The sequence below is a fragment of the Lycorma delicatula genome, chromosome 1 (assembly GCF_047948215.1).
Source record: "Lycorma delicatula isolate Av1 chromosome 1, ASM4794821v1, whole genome shotgun sequence".
NCBI classification, from domain to species: Eukaryota; Metazoa; Arthropoda; class Insecta; order Hemiptera; family Fulgoridae; genus Lycorma; species Lycorma delicatula.
This window is the reverse complement of record NC_134455.1, coordinates 352,039,916-352,054,910: the sequence shown is the minus strand read 5'-3', so window position 1 is coordinate 352,054,910 and position 14,995 is coordinate 352,039,916. Positions and strand designations below refer to the sequence as shown.

Here is a 14,995-nt window from a genome sequence, read left to right as displayed (position 1 = left end):
ATGTAAGTCAACATCATCTATACCTATACTACTGCAGCTGGCCGGATATATTTTTGACAACACGCTGTGGTCATAAAAACAAACTTAACCCCCTCTTAAAAATATACATTAAACTGATGCAAGATGGTACCATTATTTTCACAAAACTGTCTTTACTTACCAACAATAATACATGATTTATTATTGGTGTTATTAGAACTTATAAGTTCATTTGTGTTTTTTTTATTTTCATCTTTTAAAGATAAGACTACTTTTCTTTCACCATTTGAACTTAAAACATTCCTATAACAAACAAAAAAAGGATTATGTAAATAATTTACATGTATATAAGGTTACACATTGACAATAGAGTTTAATATTATCTTTATTATTTCACAAGGTTACTGATCACACACTTAACATAAATAATCTTCACAATATGTTGCCTATAATTCCAAGTTTTGTTAAATTTCCATATAAACACACATATACCTACAGTATTACTTGAGCTATCTAATAAACTGAACTGCTAAACAGTCAACACCGAGCAATTTATATACTGTTATGCCTATTTTTCATATATAGTCTTACATATCAGCTAAGTTCTATTGATTGTTTTTGTATCCACTTTACCTCCTCTCTTCTTCCACTACAATTAATTATCCTGATATAAATATTTAAAAGCATAAACAAAACTCAGCTTAGTACACCAAAGTACAAAACTAATAAGAGCTCTTACCTTATCTTATTATTTTTCTTTTTTCTCTAGTTTTTACATATTAATAGCACTTTTGAGGGAATTCCTCATCATCAGCTGATTAAAATTTTAATTAAAAACCAATTACTCATTAAAACATTGAAAAGAATAGTAATATAATATAAATTTTACTTAATATTAACAAAAGTGCTGCTATCTATAGCAGCTTTGATAAGTGTATCATTATCAAATTCTGTCTGCATATTGATCAAGCTGAATTCTGTTCATGTTTATACATATGATATTTTTCTAAAATGTCCAATTTTTTTATTATTAATATTATTATTTTCTTTTGTGATTTCAATTATTTCCAAATTAGTTTCTAAGTCAGTACCAGAATATTTATTTACTATTAGATGGTCGACAACATTAGAAAACCCCAATTTATTGTTTATATAATATCTATAATGTTCAGGAAAAATAATTACTTTTTTTTAAGGTAACCTCACACAAAACAAAATAACGGACTCAATACAGAACAATGGTAACAGCTGCTGCTAGTTGACTGTAAAATAATAATTCTACAAGTCGCTTATTAAATAATACTGAAATGGTAGAGGGATGACAAATGAAAATTTAAAAAGATTACCATTTTGTTAAATGTAATGCACAAATTTATTTAATGAATAAGAGTAATTTTTTTAAAAACTGAGGAATCTAGAAGCAAAAGGCCAACTATTCATTTAGTAAACTAGAATTTACAGGCACAAATCTATAAGTTGCTCGGGGAGCATAGGATATTTTAACACACATCTTCATTTATTATCAGTGTTATTTTACTTAAAACAAAAAGGAAAGCTGCAAGGAATTTTCTGTTTTTCCTGAGATTTGTAGAATGTCATGCAGATCATGGGAGAATGTAGGATATCCACATAATGTAGTGGGACATCTCACACATCTTAGTATATTTAAGATATTCTGAGATATTTCAGGATATCACCTATGTGTCCTTTATATCCTGATATATAAATATATATTTATATATCTTAATCATATAGAATGAGAGTCATATGTCCCAGGGATGCCAAGTGACATTGGGTGCTGAATCATAAAAGATAATAATAATTACTAAAATAAGTGAATGATTCAAAAAATATTTTACTTTAGTGCCTCTTTATTAGAAGTAATTGGATAAACTTGTTTCTTCAGTGGTTTAACAAATCCTTTCTTTATGCCTTCTTTGACATCCAAATGTATTGCTTTTTTCCATTCAATCGGAGCCATAAATAAGTTTTCAGCATCAAATCCATATAATGATGTATTTTTAACAAAAACTGACATTCCTGAACATACAAACATTTTTAAGTGATAGTGTGATACTATGCTATTGTAAATGAAATCACTAAATTTTTAATGTACTATCAAAATGCAATTTGTATAATGAAAAATTTATATGTGTGTTTTTGTCGTTTACATCTATCATATTCAACGGTAATACTGATCTACATTCTGTCTGTTTATTGATGAGTTAATATTTTCATTTTTATTAAAAAAATGTTTAAATTTTAAAAATTAATTATTAATTGTTGAATAATGTATTATTTTTATCTGTTTAAAAATTAGCACAATTTTAAAAATTATGTTTTGTAATATTGTGAAAAATGTTAATATTACTTTATTCATTTAGTTTTTTTATTTATGGTGATTTTTTTGTGTAGTTTCAATGATAATGATGATGGATGTATACACATAGATATATATCATAAAATATAAATATTGAATAAAAATTAAAATATAAAAAGTAAAAAGAAAATTCAATTTATGCAATTAAATTAAAATTATTAAGTATTGTGTATTAATTTATATAGTTAGAATGGAACAAATTTTACAGGAGCATACAATCACTTGATGGAATTAGGAAAATTTCTATGTCTCAAGAGCAACAAGAAAAGTTGAGTAGATGTGCTGCTAATGAAGGATTTACTTGGTACTTCATTTCTCCCAACTCTTCTCAATTTGGAGGTCTGTGTTAAGCACCTGTGCAATCCATGAAACATCACCTTTGACAAACTGGAACAGGAACCAGAAATTGATATTTGAAGATATATCCATTTTATGTCAAATAGAGTTATGTCTAAATTCAAGATCTTTATATGCATTGCCCAATGAACCTAATGAGTACTCATTCTTCACACCAGCTTAATTTCTTGTTAGAAAAAATTTAACTTCCCTTTCTGATTCCAATCTTGCAGACTTAACTGTTAACAGGTTGGCAGGTGGCAGTGAGTTCAGCAAACAATACAGATATTGTGGTAGAGATGGTCGAGTTCAACAACGTAAGAAGTGGAGTTCTCATTTTCCAAACTTGAAGTCGGGTGCACTAGTCCCCATCAAGGATGACAACTTACCACTGCTTCAGTGGTAGTTCATCCTGCACCTGATAATTTAGTGTGACTGGTCACAATGAAGACTCCCACAGGGATTCTAAAATACCCTATAAATAATATATGTCCATTTCCTGAAAAAGACTAATTATCTTGAGCAGACAATTTCATTGTAATATCATAATCTCAATATTAGTTGTAGATCATTTATCTTATTATTAATTCAAATTTTTCATATTTCCTTTTTATTTTTTTAATCTTATATATTACTGTTTTATAGATTGTAAATATATCTATCTGATACATTTAGGTGGGGAGTAGGTTTATTAATCTTAGATGAACGGCATCAGCTGTTGGTTTTTCTTCTTACTTAAATTTGTACTATGTGAATCATTTTTTGTGTCTATGTTCTTTGGGTTTCTGGAAAAATTTTGTCTTCATTTAGATCTGAGTCAGATCCTATTTTCCCATTTCAACACCAGTTGTATGGCTTCGTCAGTAATCCCTGTGCTCAACCATAAAATTTCCTGTTCCTTGAAAAGTATTATATTTAGCGGGGAGTAGAATAGATGTTGGTGATCTCGTCTCTTCATGCATTCACAAAAATCACTTTCAGCTAAACCCTATTTCTTCAAATTAACCTGGGTTCTGCACAACCAGTTCATAGACAGTTTAGTGTTTTCCACTTGGATCATTGTAGTTTTATTCCAACACCTATGCTCCTCTTTTATTGGGCACATTTTACTTGTGCCTGCTCTCTATCTTTTCAGTTTTGCCGTTTCCATGCTCCCCTCCAGTGTCTTTGACTTGGCGATAAAGCTTTCAGGTGAAAGCTGGATTTCAGGTGACCAGTTTTATCCTCTTGCTATAAATATGGTGATGTATGTCAGTTTCCATCTTCCTCATCTGTGACGACTGTTCTGCGTACTTCTGGTAGCGCTATTCCACAGCTGCATAGACTTTTCCGCCTTCACTGGTATGAGGGATCCAGTGATTATCCTGCAGGTACTGTTCAGTACTATATCCATTTTATTTGAATGTACAGGCAACCATATAAAACGCAACCCAACCTTATATTGGTAGGTATTGAAATAATAAAAAGGCATGTGTAAATGTAAATGTAATTTTTATTATTACCATCCATTACCTTACATTTAGAGTAAATGTTGGAAGTGGCCGCCATCTTCTTGAATACAAGCTTCAATTCTTTTTACAGCGTTTCTTGCAACTTTTTTCAAAGTTTGTGACTGGATATTTAATACAGCTTGTTCAATATTGACTTTCAATTGTTCAAGTGTTCGTGGTTTGTTGCTGTAGGCTTTTTCTTTGAGGTAACCCCATAGAAAAAAATCCGCCGCAGTCAAATCTGGAGATCTTGGTGGCCACAAGCCTCGAACGATAACACAATTACCAAAGAATTCCTCAACGAAATCAGAAGTTGAACTTGCGTAGTGCGATGTCGCACTGTCATGTTGTAGCCAGCAGTGTCTGTCTTCCTCTTCCAAGAGTGCAATGAACAGAAATAAAATATCCTGATATCGTTCTGCATTAATGGTGTACTCGAAAAAAATAAGACCGATTATTTTCTTCCGAGATATCGCGCACCACACGCCCAACTTCTGCGGGTGTAATTGTTTTTCGTGATAAACGTGAGGATTTTCAGCACTCCAAATTCTACTGTTTTGGCTGTTTGCGTAGCCATCCAAATGAAACCGTGCTTCATCTGTGAAAAATAACGAATCCATAACATTAATTGCCTCACGCAGAAATCGACGGAACCGTTGACTATATTGTAGCCGTTTTTCTTTGTCGGGCTCAAGAAGTTGATGAACCGTTTGATTGCGATAAGGTCGTATTTGTAACTGTTTGGTCGCCCGATGAACAGTTGATTTAGACAAATTAATTTCAGCAGACAAACGTCTGATCGATTTATTTGGCAAGGTGAGTAATCGGTCTTTGATTTCAGTGACTATATCTGTATTCAACACTGACGCAGATCTTTTTGTGTTCCTTGTTATTAACAGAACCAGTCTCTCTAAATTTTGCAACTAACCTTAATACTGATGTTTTGTTAGGAGCTGGTTTATCTGGGTACTTATGGCGAAACAAATCTTGCACTGCAGCCACTGATTTTGTACTGAAGTACGACTCAACAATGAAAACACGTTCATCTAGCGAAAACACCATCTTGTCTCTAGCATTACACTGAACGTTATGATTGCATTGTTGTTACTATCGGTAGTGTTCTACTGCGTCGCCGCGATGTTCAGATGTTGGACGAGTCCATTTCAGTAACGAGTAAGGGAGTAAGCTGGACTTTTGAAATTTCATGGATGAGTGATTAATGGGTTGCGTTTTATATGGGACACTCTGTAGAATACATCATTTGTATGTGCAGTGACACCAGTTTTCTTAGTAGGTATTCCATGTCCCTACCTTTGCTTTCACATTTTCACCAAGTTTTTTAAAGGTAAGTGTATTTATTTGATTCTGATATTTAGGTAGTTCGGGTTGTCACTATGTTCCAGTCTGTGCCATCTCCATGTGATCTTTAACTTACAGCATGCTTTTGCATTCTTCAAGTGAAATCCTCATATTTGGGTCTTGGTGGCATTAGGATTTAATGCGTTTTTGTGGTAGTAATCATCCTGTTCTTCCAGTGTATCCTGCAGCTTCTGCTGGACCTCAAGTTGCATTTTACCCTGTGCTGTGTCGGCTAGGTCAACATGTAGTGTTTTATATTCTTGTCGGTTGGTTGGTCATTTATATATATATATATATATATATATATATTACACTTACTGAAAAGTACTGGTGCTTATGCTACCTTGAGCTTGCCTATTCTGCATTTGCTATTTCTATTCATGAAGGATTTGTAGAATTGCCATCTTTAAACAAACTTCCGATTATGTGTGTAAACTGGAAATCCTTGGTTAGGTGGTATGTTTTCTTGATGAGCTTGCTATGACTTACTGAATCATGAGCTACATTAAGATCCACCATTGATATGGCTCCTGTTATTAGTTTTTCTTCAAACCCATTTTCAATATTTTATGCTAGATTTGCTGTTTGGCTGCTGCTGCTTTTTCCTCCATGGAAACCATCCTGCTACGTTAAGACCTTGTTTTCAATGGCGTTCTGGATTCTGTTGAGGCTTAACCTTTCAAAGATTTTCATCAGATGACTTAATAATACTTGTACAATAATAATAATAGTTCTGGGGATCCTTCCCCAGCTTCAGCAGTATACCCAAAATGTACTTTCTTGCACACTGCTGGTACTCTCCTGTTAGCCATCGCTGTATTGGAATATTTCACCAGCCACTGTCTTGTTTTTAAACAAAGTTGTTCTATCTATTTTGAGCAATCATTAATTCCAGCAGCATTCCAGTTCTTGAGAGATTTAATTACCCCTTTAAGTTTGGATTTTTTGTGAAAGGTCTTTCAAAATGATTGACTTCCTCTTCCTTCTGCTTTCAAAACTTTCTTTTGGTATTTTGTCATTTTTTGGCTTGCCATTTAGAATCATTTGGGTGGATATGTCATTATCTGTTCTTGACCTATTTACCTTTGTCACCTGTCTCTCTGTTGTTTTTTCATAATTTAGTCATCTGATTAACGGCTTTGGAGATGTCACCTCCCATATCTATTTCTATATCCTACACAACTTCTGTCCATCCCCAGCATTCCTCCAATATGAGTTCTATGATTTCTTCACCTAGGTCATTTGATTCTTCACTAACAGATCTAGTACTATTAATTACAAGTACTCAACCAACTTTTTTTTGCCTACTTGTTCAGGCCAGGCATATGATTTGCAGCATCCTTGAGGTATTGTGTTCCTTGATACCCTCTTCATTAATTTTACGAACTCTCCGAGTCAGCTGGGATGTTATTTATTTCATTTTCCATTTCTTCTCTAAACTGCTTCCAGTGTAATTTTTTGAAGTTAAAATGGTGACAAAATGGGACTACAGTTGGAAGAATAGCAGAAAATATCCTGAGCACCATAGGGCTGTGTTGTGCACATGGTATGGGTGGTAGCACAGATTTCTCTGTCAGATGACTTATTCCAATCATCACAGACACTAGATTCAAGTAGTATTCCCAGCACCAACGCTTGCTCTAGAAGAACATAGGTAATTTTTTGCACCACGTATGAATGTCAGTCCCTATTTAGTTGCCCACAGTTCCACCTACTTGCTGTTTCATTTGTTTCTTGTGGCTATTGAAATCTTCCACTACAGTGGGAACATTTTTATTCCTCATGTTGGCTAGCTATGTAAATTTAAACTCATTCCAAGGAGGGTTGTAAAACAATATTGTGCTCTGCTCTCTTGGATGGGTTCTGCAACGCTGGCTAAGGCAGTCCAGGATGACGTGGTCTACTGAATTGAGTTTCTTGTTCTCTCCAGCAGCGAGTTGTCTTCCTCATGTGTGAGGAAGACAATTTTTCCTCACTTGTTGAAACTTCAGGAAGCCTTTTCTGCTGTGGTGGAAGGCTATGAGACTTTGGCCTCCAAGACCAAGGAGGTCAAGGTAGTTCAAAAACCAGCTCCTTCTTCAGCAGAGCCCAGGCGCTATGCTGAGGTCGTTTGCGGCAAAAGAGAGGCCAGCCAGACCAAGAAACCAAGAGTTCTTGGTCGGAGGGTAGTATCTTTCTGGATTTCGCATCCTGCCAAGTCAAGGAGTGCCTTGATGTGTAGCGATGCTTCAAATGTTGTTGCTTCGGCCACAGGGCCAAATTCTGCAAGTATGCATCGGTCTGCGCGCATTGTGGTGAAGATGGCCACAAGCGGTGTGAACTGTCCACAGAAAAAAGAGGCTCCGACTTGCGACAACTGTAAAAGGTTGCGCAAAAGTAATAGGCACTCCGTGAATAGTAACGAGTGTGGATGTTACAAGAGAGCAGTTGATATTTACTCTCTCTTGATATTCTCTCGATGGTTAGTTTCAGTCAGCTTAATGCCCAGGGTCCCCATGTGGTTCAAGTTGAGTTAGGTGAAGTTGTCCGAAAACGGAGCCTTGATGTGATTCTACAACTGGTCAAGGGTGATCTGCCAGGTTTCCCCGGCTGGAGGAAGTTTTTCGTTGGAGACAGTAAGTCCGCGCCGTACTGTGCAGGAAGTCTTTAGACTTGTGTCAGGTCTCTGACACACATCAGTCGTTGTCAAGCTTGTCATGGACGGTTTGGATCTCGTTGTTGTTAATACGTACTTTCAGTACAGAGATCTCACTGAACAGCATTTGAAAAGGTGGTACAGAATTATTAGGCTGGTAGCGGGTCGTTCTATTCTTATGGAAATTATTCTATGTGTTGATCAAAATGCCAAATCGCCTCTTGGTACAGTGGGATCATGGATTCTGGCGGTGAATTGATTGAAGGCTTCATCGCGCAGCATCATTTTGATGTTCTTAATGTAGCCGGAAAATTGTCTACTTTCACCAGTGCGGTTGGGTTGCGGAGGGCCTTCCATGGTACCAACATTGATGTTACCATTGGTAAGGATATCCCTGGTAGAACTCTGAACTGTTCAGTAGTCGATGATTGCATGAGTAATCATCGACTAATAGTTTTTGAGTTGGTAGGCGGGCTTATGTCTATAGGGGAACGTACCTGTTCAGCAGGGGCTCTTCCTGCACAGGCAGGCGGATAAGTGTTTCCTCGAAGTCTGGACGAGTCCCCATTAGACGACCTGGCAGAGAATTTTTCTTCTGCGGTAGTTGAAGCCGCTGAACAGTTGATTCGCAGAGGCACGGGTTGAGAGAGAGTAGCTGGATGGTGAACTCGGGACTTGACCGTAATGAAGCGGACTGTGTGCCAATTCAGGAGAGCCGCACAGCATGAGGATAATTCTGATCGTCGTGCAGTTTTGCTTGCGGACTATCATCGGAAAAGGACCGAGTATTTTCATAAGGTTAGGTCTTCTAAGCGTGATTCCTGCCGCTCTTTTGTACAAGATCAAGGAAATAAAAACCCATGGGGTGTTGTTTATAGAGTACTTGGTCATAAGAAGAAAAAATACATTCTTCTGTCAGCTCTCTCGACCCAGGATGAAGTTGTTATAGACGATCTTTGTCTATAACAAAGGGACGTGTCCTCACTCTTGAGATGAACAATCGGCTTCCAGATGATACCTCTTAGAGGTTGGTGAAACCTCTTATCATCAACGTATTCGCAGGGAAGTCGTAGGTTTTCGCTTGGAGAATTTGTCTTCTGAGATTACTGAGGCGGAAGTCCGCCAAGTAATCTGTAGCCTGGCTATGAATAAAGCCCCCGGATATGATGGTATCACAGTGAAGTTCCTTGTTCGCACGTTGCCAATAATTATTGGTTCCTTACTAGGATTTTTAATAGGATGCTATTTGCTGGGCATTTCCCAGCGTTTTGGAAATGTGGTGAGTTGAAATTGCTCTTCAAAGGTGGTGACAAGGACCCCGCTGTAAATTCTTCTTACCATCCTCTGACGCTCTTGCCTGAAGTAGGTGAGGTTTTCGAGGTCTTGTACCTCTGCATTAATACTAGGTTGTCTTATAACCATATGCTGATGGACAACCAGTATGATTTTCGCCTCGGCAAGGGCACAGAGGACGCAATCTTAGAGTAGGAGCTGGCTACTTCCATCGAGTGCAAGTATGTACTTGGCGTTCTTTTAGACATATCCGGGGCCTTCAATAACTTGTAGTGGCACTCTGCGTTGTTTCAACTTCAGCAGCGTGGATGCACGCTAAATAAGAATAGGACTTTCTCGAGCTATTTCAGCAACAGAACCGTCATCCTTCGCGACAGCAGTTCGGTAGTAGGAAAGACCCTCTCAAAAGGTTGTCCGTCGGGCAGTGTTTTAGGTCCATTCGTCTGAGTCGTTGAGTTCGACTCTCTCATGCGGTTGCAGATGCCCAGTGGCTGCTGCATCGTGGCTTATGCCGACGATGGGTTGCTGCTGGTCAAGGGCAATTCGCATGCTTGATAGAACTCAGGCGACACAGGTATGCAAGGTTATCAGGTTGTGGAGTCTTCAGCATAAGATGGTTTACAGTACCGCTATGATGCTTCTTAAAGGACGTCTAGCCGCGACTTGTCACCCACGTGTCATGATGGACGTCCTTCCGATTAGGTATGTCACCGTTCAGAAATATCTGGCTGTCATCCTTAATGAGAGACTTCAATTCAAGGAGCTCCTTCACTTTGTTATAAGGAAGGCCACTGATGCCTTCTTTGGTGTTCATAGAGTCATCTATCCCGATTGGGGGTTGAATTATTTTACCATGCATATTCTTTACAAAGGTGTCTGTGAGGCCATAATGTAGTACGCTATACCCATCTGGGCTCATCTCCTCTCTCTTTTAGACCAGACCGGAGTCCATAAATTAACCAAGTCAGAGGTTGAACTGAAGTTGAGTTCACTAAGGGAACTAGGAATAAATTTTCGTTGTTGCGAACAACATTTTTGGTGGTATGTTGTTTTTCAGTTTGCCTCGAAATCTTGAGAAATTTACAAGAAATTGGCTCAGTAAAAGTAGAACTAGACGTGGAGTTCGTGCTTCCGTGAACTTGGTTTGCTAGTTCAGAGGGCAACGATGTAGGACATTCAAGATGTCCGGACAAGGCCTACAGCGAAGGCAAAAGTTGATTTTAAAAATCACGTAAATCATGTAAATGTCTACCGAGTCATTTACATCAGTGGCATCCCAACGAGACCTGGCTTATTACTATGAGATGTAAAATGTTAGAGGGCGAAAGACGACTCCCGTTAAAGCCTATCAGAGCTAGTAACAGGGGTGTGCTGACCGGAAGTGTCACAAGGCTGATGTCTTCCTCTACGGGGTTGGGATGTAAAACGATATTACAAAACATTATTCCAACTCTGTCCTTCTGATACTTACATCTGTAAGTATGATGATACTTACAGATGAACTGTAAGTATCATCTGAACTGATTCAACCAGCAAACTATGTTTATTGTATACACTGCTTTCATGCTTTGAATGGAGTGCATCTATAATTAACTATTCTTCTTTCGTTGATTTTGATGGTTGGTCGCTCTGCTGTTTGATGCATTTCCTGAATATAGAGGACGTTGTACTTTTCTTCCTTAACACAGCTGCAAGAGTATTATTACCTTGTCTCTTACAAAACCTTCAATATATATTGATATCGTCATCAAGGTTGGACTGATAAGGGCAGTCTTAAGTTTGCTTTTTCTACTTCGTCATTCTTTCTCTTGTTCTTATGCGGTTTGGTGAGAGCAGATTAGCACATGCAATCTCAATATCTCTTGCAACTTCTTAAATTTTCTTGTACATCTTTATCTCGAATATTTGCATGAATCACAGACACTACATGAAGATTCCTGCCTCCTCCCCATTATATTTTTGAATTTTAATTATATATGTCAAATTAATAATTAAGCAAATATCTTCAAACTCCAGAATTAATAGGCCATTTATGGTAAGATAAATACAATTATTAATTCTGAATGATTTGATATGAATTAATATGCCTCTAATTGTACTAAATTTACTGTGTCTATAAAAAAAATATGATAATTCCCTATGATCATTATAGATTGCTTCAAAATTAAAGCTTAGGTGATGTTTGATCATGACTCACAATGTAATAGAAGGAAAAGGGAAGATAGCACAAATTTAAGTAAGAAAAAACCATCGGCTGATTCCAATTGTTTAAAATTAATGAACATACTAAATATATGTAAATGATTTGATCAGTCGCATTATAAACTCCAGTGTGCTCGGACAAGAGGCAGGCGTTCACTATGTATGTATTTGATTTACATCTTATACAGAGTACTAATAAATAGTTTATTTTTCTTGAAGTATCGTGTCAGTTAATTATTGAATTATTTCTACCATTTACCTGAACCATTGTGGCGTGTAACCACCAAGAATACTGAAAACATGAGACAATGTGTAAAAGACTACACAATCATGCATACAATACTGCTGGTTCTGGAAGAGAATGTTGTTATAGAAATATTTAATCAGTTATAAAATTTTCTACATAATAAGATAACATCTTTGAAGTAAATAGTATTTATGACTCCATTTTAAAATAATTTTGTTTAAAAATAACGACAATAAAAGTAAGTAAATAATATTTACAAACCTATTTTATGACCAAGTTCTATGTCAGCTTTATTTAGCTGCATGATTCGACCAGAAATTGCTAGGCACCGCAGAGATGCATGAAACGAATCTCCAGCAAGTGTACAAATAATAACATTTGCACCTTTACCAGACGTTTTTGAAAGAATATGTTCTTCAAACCAATTATTCTCCAGCTGCAACACTCTTTCTGCATTTAACTGAAATTATTGTTAAAAAGAACTTATGATTTAACTTCTGTTACCTCACAAAAAGTTTATCTAAATGAATTATTGTTATTCACTAAAATAACTATATATTGTGTTTGTATCAATCTAAAGAGAGTTACTAATACTCATACTTAACTTCTGAATTTACTTAAACAAAATTTTTTACTTAAAAAAATAGTCATGATTAAAATAAAAAACACTCCCTCTCTAATCAGTATTTGAATAACAATAAATTTGAAATGTTATGAACAAAGAGAAAAATCACATTATTTCTCTATAATTAATTTTGGTCTGTAGAAATACCTTATACTATTTAAAATAATTGCTCAGAGAATTAGAACACATACTATTTTGCTGAAATGAAAAAATAAAACAGGTTTAAAACCCATGGAACTGACCTTACCTGGTATGATTTCAGAATGGCTCTTGTCTTAGTATAAAAATCTCAGAGAATTTTAATTACATAATTTTGTTGATTTTCCTTCAAAACGTTTTTCAATAAAATAGAATTGAAATACTTTGTATCTGATATTCATATACACGCAAATATTAGTAACAGAAAGCAGGGATTAGGACTATTAAAAGCTCTCATAGATCTCTGAGGTATGTAAATCATATTTCAAGCAATTTAGGCACTTCAATTACATGAAATATCACATAATACTTTCAAGAATAAACAAATTTCAAAATAAAAACACCTTACATATTCAGTTGTTGCAGTTACCTCTCTCAAAGTATGATTCTTTTTACTCAACACACTTAATTCATTATTTAAAGAATTTCCTAAAGTCTTGTTTGGAAATGACAATGATACATTGATTCTGTAATCATCCTTTGCATATCCCAAATCAGCCAATAAAATTACATGAGTTGAATCTTCACTATCATTATTAGCAATTTCTTAGATGATGTCCACGAACATTGACTACTTTCAAACCATTATTAACTCCCAAACCATTTCATTGGATTCTGCTACATTATATCAGCTGATATGATCTCACAAACTGAGCTTTTGACAAAACTTAAACAGTTACATTGTTTAACTCATTTTCCCACTTCATGGGTGGGCAGTGTTTAGCAGTGTCAATCTGGTGATCTTGGTTCATATCCTTAACATATTTTCATCATTTCATCCACCTCATCTTTCTTGTTAAAGTAGAAGCAACAGTTTGTGTGAGGTCATAATAACTGTCACTGAAGTTCAAATAAATGTTATAATTGTCTTGTCCTGAAAATCCTTTAGTATTTTGGTCTGATTTTTAAGTCAATAAAAAAAAAATCACTGTAGAAAAAAGTTAATGCTACTTTTTAAATCTTTATTTTATTTTTTAATCTTATCTATATCAATCAGTCATTCTTATTTATAATGTGAAAGTAACAGAAACTGTCAGTTTTTGCTTTATCGTGATTTAAACAATAATTATTGTATTTATAAACTTAATTTCTGTATTACAGCACCTACATCCATCTCTTGACTTTTAATTGAATTTTCAAATTATTTTTTCTTTACATTGAATGCTTAACTGTTTATAAATTTTCTAAAATTAACCACTGTTACTGTTAGGCAACCCAAAAATACAGCATTAAAACAGATTTCAAATAAAAGTAAATTAAACCAAAAAATATACTTCTGTAAATAAAAAAATTACCTTAGGAAATTGAGAAAGAAGATTTTGTTTTTGTATTTCATTACTGACTGTAGTAAAGACTGTACTACCGATCTGGAGCGCAACAGATATAGCAGCATTTCCTAGTGTACTAAATCCTGAATGGATTAATACGCATTCACTAGGCTTCAACTTCATTAGTAATTTTAGACTGTAAAATGCCTGTAAAACCAAATAAAACATTTAGCAAATATTTATATTATTAAAAAACATTAAAATTTTATTTATTATAAAAATATATAATGAGGTTATTTTTTTCTTAACTTTGTGTTAATAAATACATGACAAGTGGAGCACCACTCCATAAGTTTCACTTGAGAAGATTAAGGGAATTTTCTACCACCTCCCTATATCCAGTCTTGGCAACAAGCAACTACCCTCTATTACCAGACCACCTTGTGGCCACTCAGTGTTTTAAAACTAATGAAAAATATGTGGTGGTAATCGTATCAATGATTGATTCAAAGGCCTTGATGACAACCAGGCTAGTAAAGAGAGTTATTTCATGCTCTCTTGAGGAGATAAAATTAATTTTTCAGATCAATATTATTTTTATTGATAAATAGGTTATTTCATTTTTTTACCTGACCTGAAAAAGAGGGAAATTTTCAATTCAACTTCTGCCTCTGTATGTGTGTGTGTATGTGCGCACACATGCGGTGTGTGAGTGTACATGTGCACAATCTGTATTAATACACGTATTTTTATATTCAGATCTTACTACACTAAACAGATGAATTCAATGATTCCCTTTTTAAGTTGCGGAGGAAATATTACCCTGGTGGTCCCAGTATAAGTTCTTTTTTATGATAACATAAGTGGAAGACATTTAAACAAAAAAAATTACATTGTTTACATAATTTTTTTTTAACGTAGTATGTTATAGTGTATTGCAACAAAAGCGTTTTATCACTCTGATATTCAAACTATTTTCACAA

At 35.2% G+C, this 14,995-nt stretch overlaps 1 protein-coding gene across 1 annotated transcript in view; it reads right to left on the bottom strand.

Annotated features, from left to right (window-relative positions):
* Positions 1-14,995, bottom strand: part of LOC142317916 (uncharacterized) — an 87,361-nt gene that overhangs the window by 29,966 nt on the left and 42,400 nt on the right. The window contains exons 12-15 of the mRNA XM_075354454.1: positions 14,040-14,219; positions 12,183-12,381; positions 1,839-2,019; positions 161-282 (exon numbers count right to left, since the gene is read on the bottom strand). Of these exons, the coding sequence (XP_075210569.1) occupies positions 161-282; positions 1,839-2,019; positions 12,183-12,381; positions 14,040-14,219 (682 nt within the window). The remainder of the gene's footprint in view (positions 1-160; positions 283-1,838; positions 2,020-12,182; positions 12,382-14,039; positions 14,220-14,995) is intronic.